This window comes from Parus major, unplaced genomic scaffold (genome assembly GCF_001522545.3).
Source record: "Parus major isolate Abel unplaced genomic scaffold, Parus_major1.1 Scaffold220, whole genome shotgun sequence".
In the NCBI taxonomy this organism is placed as follows: Eukaryota; Metazoa; Chordata; class Aves; order Passeriformes; family Paridae; genus Parus; species Parus major.
This window is the reverse complement of record NW_015379263.1, coordinates 449,606-456,387: the sequence shown is the minus strand read 5'-3', so window position 1 is coordinate 456,387 and position 6,782 is coordinate 449,606. Positions and strand designations below refer to the sequence as shown.

The 6,782-nt window shown below is 66.9% G+C and overlaps 2 protein-coding genes across 2 annotated transcripts; one reads left to right on the top strand and one right to left on the bottom strand.

Moving 5' to 3' along the window:
- The first annotated feature begins 139 nt into the window (after positions 1-139).
- CCDC65 (coiled-coil domain containing 65) lies at positions 140-2,775 on the top strand. Its single transcript, XM_015615650.3, has 8 exons — positions 140-325; positions 510-677; positions 745-914; positions 1,067-1,205; positions 1,283-1,480; positions 1,777-1,995; positions 2,083-2,235; positions 2,342-2,775. The coding sequence occupies exons 1-8, from the start codon at positions 200-202 to the stop codon at positions 2,564-2,566; spliced, it is 1,398 nt and encodes a 465-aa protein (XP_015471136.1). The 5' UTR covers positions 140-199; the 3' UTR covers positions 2,567-2,775.
- Positions 2,776-2,942: 167 nt separating this feature from the next.
- On the bottom strand, positions 2,943-4,846 carry FKBP11 (FKBP prolyl isomerase 11). The gene is made up of 6 exons (XM_015615651.3): positions 4,675-4,846; positions 4,170-4,235; positions 3,528-3,615; positions 3,413-3,446; positions 3,253-3,323; positions 2,943-3,182 (listed from the first exon to the last, which is right to left on the bottom strand). The coding sequence occupies exons 1-6, from the start codon at positions 4,789-4,791 to the stop codon at positions 2,965-2,967; spliced, it is 594 nt and encodes a 197-aa protein (XP_015471137.1). The 5' UTR covers positions 4,792-4,846; the 3' UTR covers positions 2,943-2,964.
- Between the last annotated feature and the right edge of the window lie 1,936 nt (positions 4,847-6,782).

Genomic DNA, 6,782 nt, shown 5'->3' with positions numbered 1-6,782 from the left:
ACAGGCCTGGGGGAGCCTGAGGAGGGAGATGGGGGTGGGCGGAAGGTTATGGCGTGTGGGGGTACCCCACAGTGTGAGGGGGGCTGGAGCAGGAGGTGGAGATGGGCAGGAGGAACAGGCCTTGGGGGGGCTGTGGAGGGGCTGCCACACAGACCCCGGGCACCAGCCGACCCCTTCTGCCGTATCCCCTTGCCCAGCCATGGCAGGGCCCCGTTCCACTGCCCCCACGGCGGCCGAGGCCGAGCTGCTGCTGATGCAGAAACAAGCGCTGGCTGAGGAGGAGGCGGCCAAAGCCAAGCAGGAGCTGCTCACTCGCTTCCTGCAGGTGTGGGACCCCACTGCAGCCTCCCCTGATCACCTCCGAACTCCCCAAACCACCTTTCCCCAGCAAATGCCCCCATCATCCCCACCAGGGCTGGGGCTGCCCCTGTTCTGCTGCACCCCCTGGCACCAGTGGCAGCCCCAGCTCCACTCCTGCCCCTTTCCCACCTCCCACGGCCCCTCCACAGGAGAAGTTGTCCCGTGAGGAGCAGAGCAGCATGTGGGGTCTCCACAAGGTCCGCACGCTCTGGCGCTTGGCCCAGCGCAAGACCAAGGACCAAGAGCTACGCCAGGACATCGAGATCCTCAGTCAGACCTTCACACGGGTCATGGACTGCAAGGATGGCGTCATTGAGGTGGCTGCAGGGCTGGCGGGGTGGGAGGGTGCCAGGGAACACCCATGACCCCCCAAAACCTCCCCAGACGCTGGTCAGGGACCTGGAGGAGGCAGAGGAGCAGCAGAACCGAGCCCTGAGCAGCCACCTGCACCTCATGGACCAACTGCTGCACCTCCAGCGCTGCCGCCTGGGCTACCTGGAAGAAGGGTTTAATGCCCAGGTGGGCGCCCTGGAGGCCGAGTTTGAGGCTGAGAGGTGTGGAATGTCAGGGGGAGAAGGGCAATGGGGCAGCAGTGGCACCCATGGGCTCTCCTGGGATGGATTTGAGCCTCCCCTGGCCCCACAGGGATCCCTGCAGCCTCTCTGTCAGGGAGGAAACCCCTTTGCCCTGCCATGTGTCCCCACAGAAGGGCCATTCTGAAGCAACAAGAGTGGGAAAGCTGCTGCCTGCAGGACATGGCGCTGGCCACGGAGCAGGATCACGCCAGGAATGACCACGAGGCCCTGCTGAACTTCCAGAGCGCCCGGGACGACATCAAAAACAAGGCAGGGGGCACAAGGGAGCATCGAGGGGCTTTTAGGGCTGGCAAGGGAGGTTTGGGGTGTAACCTGTGTGTCCCCAGTGCTGGCAGGACCAGCAGTACAGCCGGCTGCAGCTCGTGGCCAGGCTGGAGGGGCTGTGGGACCAGATCCAGAGCGCCCGGCGGAGCTACGCCCAGAGCACGGAGAAGAAGAAGGTGGAGTTTGATGAGCTGAAAATGAAATGTGAGAAGAGCTCCCGGGAGATTGATGTACAGGCGAAGAAGCTGCAGAAGCTCCAGGTTTCAGCAGGGTGCTGGGTGGTTGTGGGAGTGGGGTCACCTGCATTCCCCACTATTTTTCCATATAATCACAGAATTATTGAGGTTGGAAAAGTCTTTAAGACCATCAAGTCCAACCGTTCTCTCAGCACTGCCAAGGCCACCACTAAACCACGTCCCCAGGGGCTACATCCATGTGCTTTTTGAGCACTTCCAGGGACGGTGCCTCCACCACTGCCCTGAACAGCCCATTTCAATGCTGGGCCACCCTTTCCAGGAAGGAATTTTCTCCAGTACCCAACCTGCTGTTTCACCAGGACTTGGTTACAGCCACGAAGGACCAGATCGCAGCTCACCTGCAGGAGAGCGAGAAGCAGTGCCAGCACATCCAGGAAGATAAGGATCACGCCCTCCAGAAGCTCCAGAAGCTCCGGGCCCAGATCAGCCAGGCCGGGGCCACAGCTCACACCCAGCTGGTGACACTCACCTGCCAGTGCAGTGCCACCCTCAAGGTGCTGCAGCAGGTGGTGGAGAAGGTGAGTTGGGCAGTGCTGAGTGGGGATGTGGGGGCCCAGTGTCCTGCTGTCCCTTCCCACCTGCCCTTCCTGGCGTGTCCCCCCCAGGCCCAACGCATCCTGCGCCTGGCTGAGATGTGCCGCAGGCTGGAGACAGAGGAGGAGAAGGTGCTGCCCTTCTACCCCTCCTCACTGTCTGAGTCAGAGCAGCAAAAGGCCCTCAGGGTCCTGGAGGAGACCCCCATTGAGCCCCTGGCACGGGTGAGGAGGCACCACCGCAGTCCACAGGGAACGAGGGCTGTGATTCAGATCTGGGGATCACCCAGCTGGTGCTGGGCAGGCTGGAGACCCCAAACTCTCTCCCCAGGCCATGAAGGACTACATGGGGCTGGAGCGGTTCTGGCAGAGGTTCAACAAGGCGAAGCTGGAGGAGAAGGCGCTGGAGCAGGCGCGGGCAGCCCTGGCAAACAGGAACCAGCACCTGCGTAAGCTGCTCCAGCAGTACCTGTCAGGGGCTGCAGTCAGCCAGAAGGTGCCCAGAAACCCCCACCCCATCCTCACCATCAAGAAAAAGCCACATCCCAAGAAATGAGCCCCACATGGTGGGGAAGCCACACTCAGGGACACCGGGCATGGAGCACCCCAAGAGCCTCTGGGGAGGGGTCAACCACCGGGACCCCATTCCTGGCTCCACCAGCTCCAGCTGAAACTCCCTGGCAGACCAGGGACCTGCCTGGTGTTTGGGGACTCCAGGGACTGTCACTGCCTGGATAAGCCTTAATAAAGCAAAACTGCCTGAAAATGTGCTCCAGGATCTTATTTCTGGGATTCATTGAGTCTGTCACCTCCTGCTCAGGTCTGACACGACCCATGGTGGCCCTGGAGCAGGCAGGGACCTGATGGGTGCACAGCCCCTTCCCACTGCTCTCTGCCCATCTCTGTCTCAGGAAGAGCAGCCACGGAGCAGCCACAGATGCCAAGAGGAAGGTTTTATTTCTTTTTGGCTTTGTTTCTCTTCTCCTCCTTCTGCTTTTTCTTGGAGAGCTTGGGGCTGCTGGCCTTGCGGTACAGGTGGAACCCAATGAGCCCCAGCAGTGCCGGCACCAGCCCCAGGCACAGCAGTGGCACCACCTCGTTCACCATCTTCTGCCAGTAACTGGCCCGGGACAGCCCCACCAGCTCCACCTCGAACCGCAGCACCGCGTCACCTGCGAGGGGGGCACAGCCTGAGCGGGGACCCCTCAGAGACCCCACGGGGACCCTAGGGGCTGCACTCACCTGGGATGGTGGGGGGGGAACCCCGCTTGCCGTAGGCTAAGTGAGGGGGGATGATGGCTCTGCGCTTCTCCCTGCCACAGTGAGAGCATTGGTGCCACAAATCGTGGTGGGGACACTGCGGGGGGACACTGCCCACCCCCGTGTCCCCATCCACACTTACCCCACACACATGTCCAGCAGACTCTGCTCCAGACCTGTAACAGAGTGGGGCAAGGGTGAATGGGGCTGGTCGGGATTACCCTGGTTACCTCCAGACCCCCGAGCCCCTCACTCACCGGGAATGACTTGGTGCTTGCCCAGCTCCACCTGGAGGGGATCCCGGCTCAGTGAGGAGTCGATGATCCGGCCATCCTCCAGGCTGCCCTGTGGGGGCATGGCCACAGGTCACCCCTGGGGACACAGCCCTGGCACTTTGTGTGGCTGCCAGCGTGCTCCCAGTGCTGCTCTGCTGCTGATCCCAGTCCCTGTGGCCCCTCTGTGCCATCCCTGGGCTGATCCCAGTCCCGCTACACTCCGTGTCACTCTGGGACACCCTCACCGCTCCCAGCGCCCTCCCAAGGTAATCCTCGGGCTGATCCCAGTGCCATGGTTGTCCCATGCCAGCCCCAGTGTCACCCCTGTGCCACCCAGAGCCCATCCTGGGCTGCCCCTATGCCGGTCTCGGTGGCGCTACGGCACCACCCCCTTGTCCAGCCCAGGGCCGTCCTCATGCCCAGCCCGGTACCACCCCTGCGCTCACTCCGGTTCCACCGCGGCACCATCCCGGTATTTCCCACCCCGGTACCGCCCCATTGCCCACCCTGGTACCACCCCCGGTACCGCCCCGGTGCCGGCTGAGGCCCCCCGCCGGTGCCGGTGCCGGTGCCCCCCGCCCCGCCCGCCGGAGCGCAGTGCTGACGTGTTCCTCCCGCCCGCACCGTGTAGTGGATGTGCACCGTGTCCCCCGGCGCCGACAGCTCCGTGCAGCCCTCGGGAGGGGGCACCTGCAACGGGGAGGTCACGGGGAGCCGGGACGGGGCCCCCTCGCCTCGGGGTCCACGCAGCCCCCGTGCCCACGGGTCCCCCGAGCGCTCCGAGAGCCGGTCCCCCACCCGAGCCCCGTGTCCTCGGTGCGCCGCGTTCCTCCGCCACAGCCCGGTCCCCCCGGTACCCTCCCATCGCAGCCCGGTCCTCCCGGTGCGCCGTGGCTCGCCCCCGTCGCAGCCCGGGCCTCCCGGTGCCTCCCCCCCGCCCCGTGCCCAGGCCGGACTCCCCGGTGCCCCCCGAGCAGCACCGTCCCGCCGGTGCCGCGTGTCCCGCCGGTGCCGCCGTCCCCTGTCGGTCCCGCCCCGGTCTCAGCTCCCTGCCCAAGGGGGCCGCGTGGGTCCCCGGTTCCCGGTGCCTTCCGTGCAGCCCCGGTTCCCCCGTCCCCCCCGGGCTCACGATCGTTTCCAGCCGTAGCTCTCGGGCGCCGGTTTCGGTTTCGCTCTCGGCGGCGCGGGAGAGCGGCGGCGGCGGCAGCAGCAGTGCCAGGAACAGCAGCGCGGCGGGGAACGGCATGGCCGGGCTGGCGGCGGAGAAACGGGGACCGGGACCGGGACCGCCCCCCACCTCGGGCCCCGCCCCGGGACCGCCCCCACACCGGGACCGGCCCCGGGACGGGCGCCCGCAGCTACTCCGGGCCGCCGCGGAGTTGGGGACAGGAGGATGCTCAGGACCGGCTTCGGTGCCCGGTGCCACGCGGGCCCCGCGCTCCGTGCGGACCCCGGCCCGCAGCTGGGTCCGCCCCTGCCCGGGGACCGTCCCGGCGGCTTCGGCCCACACCGAGCGGGGTTCCGGGTGAGGGTCAGAGTGGGGGTCAAGGCGGAGGGTCTGGGCGGGGGTCCGGGCCGGGGGTCGCGTCCCGGGCGCCCGTTGGGTGCAGCCCCCGGTGTCCTGGCGCCGCCGGTGCCAGCAGGCGGCAGCACAGCCCGGGGAAACCGGCACCGACCGGGGGCCAGGACCCCTCCCCGAGTCCAGAACCCTTCTCCAGCACCCCACGGGTGCAGGTCACTCCCTCTCCCCGCACTTCTGCAGCTCTTCCAGCCCCGGCTGTGCAAGACAAGGGAAGCCGAGCCCCGAGCCCGGGCTGCGGGCCTCGCAGGCCGGCTGGAACCCGGTGGGACGGAACCTGCCCCAGATCCCCCGTCCTGGGGATACCCAGCCCTTAGGGCAGAGCTGGGAACACAAGGAATCCCCCCGGTCTGGCGGGGTCACACCGGCACACGGCGGGATCTCCCGGGGGATGGCCTCATTGCCGGCACTGGTGTCACCGGCCCCGGTGCAGCCCTACGACGGTGACGGCGGTGCAGCTCCCGGACGACGGCATCGGCACGCTGGCCCCACCGGCGCACCCACATACCAGCCTCGGTTGCCGAGAGGTGGGGAAGCCGGGCTGGCGGCTGGGCCCGGGGCGCTAATGGGATTAGGGGCGCCGGGTCAGCCCTCGCCACACAAAGCCGCCGGTCCAGCCGGTGGGAACGCGTCGGTGCCGGCTCCGCTGCTCCCACCCACCGGGGGAGTCCCGGTCATCCACACTGCAGCCCCCCAGTGCGGCTCCCAGAGCCCCGGTCATCCCCCCAGTATCATTTCCAGGGGTCCCAGCCCACTGGGGAGCGCCGGTCACCCCCACCCCAGGCCCTGGCGCTGGCTCTGCAGCTCCTGGCACAGCACCCTGGTGACACGGACACGGCCAACAGCCCCCAGCCATCAATCCAGAGGGGACACGGCCATGGGATGGCAGCGCTGGCCCCAAATGCGACTCATCCCCGTTAACCCGTGCGGGGGGGTGACATGGGGTAGGGGTGGTGGGCGGGGGGGCCAAGTCCCACTCGCGCCCATCCCAGCGCTGACACTGTCCCCACGCCCCAGCTGGGATTAGCGCTAATGGGATTTACCATTTCATCCAATATTCCCCTAAAGATGAGCCTGGGAAGGGGGGAGCCCCCCTTGCCCCCTGCCAGCCCCACCTCACCCCCCCCACTCCGTTAAGCTCTTTCTAATTAAAGCCAGCCCGGAGCTGTCCATCACCGTCCCCTCCGCGGGACCCCCACGCTGGGGGGGCTGCGGAAGAAGAGACGAGGGGCAGCGCTACATAAAACATGTTTAATATCCAAGGGGGGGTCAGGGGAGGTCACCCACCGTCTCAGGCGCAGGGGGCTGGGAGGGGGGGCTGAGAACACACGTCCCTGGACAGGGCAGAGCCGCAGCGACACGTCACACCAAGCACAGACCAGGGGTATAAATACGGTGCTGGGGAGGGGGGCACAGTACGGGCTGGGGTGGGGGGACACCATCTGTCCGTGAGGGGCAGGGACATACAATCACTATGCTGGCATGGGGTGGGGGGCAGGCGGCCAGGACAAGGGGGGGGCATGGCCAGGGGGACCACAGGGGTCCTGGCAGCCCCGCACCCCCTCCCTCTGCGGGGGTCACGCTGCGGGGAGGAGACCTGCCTCGAAGTGACATGGGGGGGCCGGGGACGTGTGGGACGCCCAGGGGGGGCACACGGG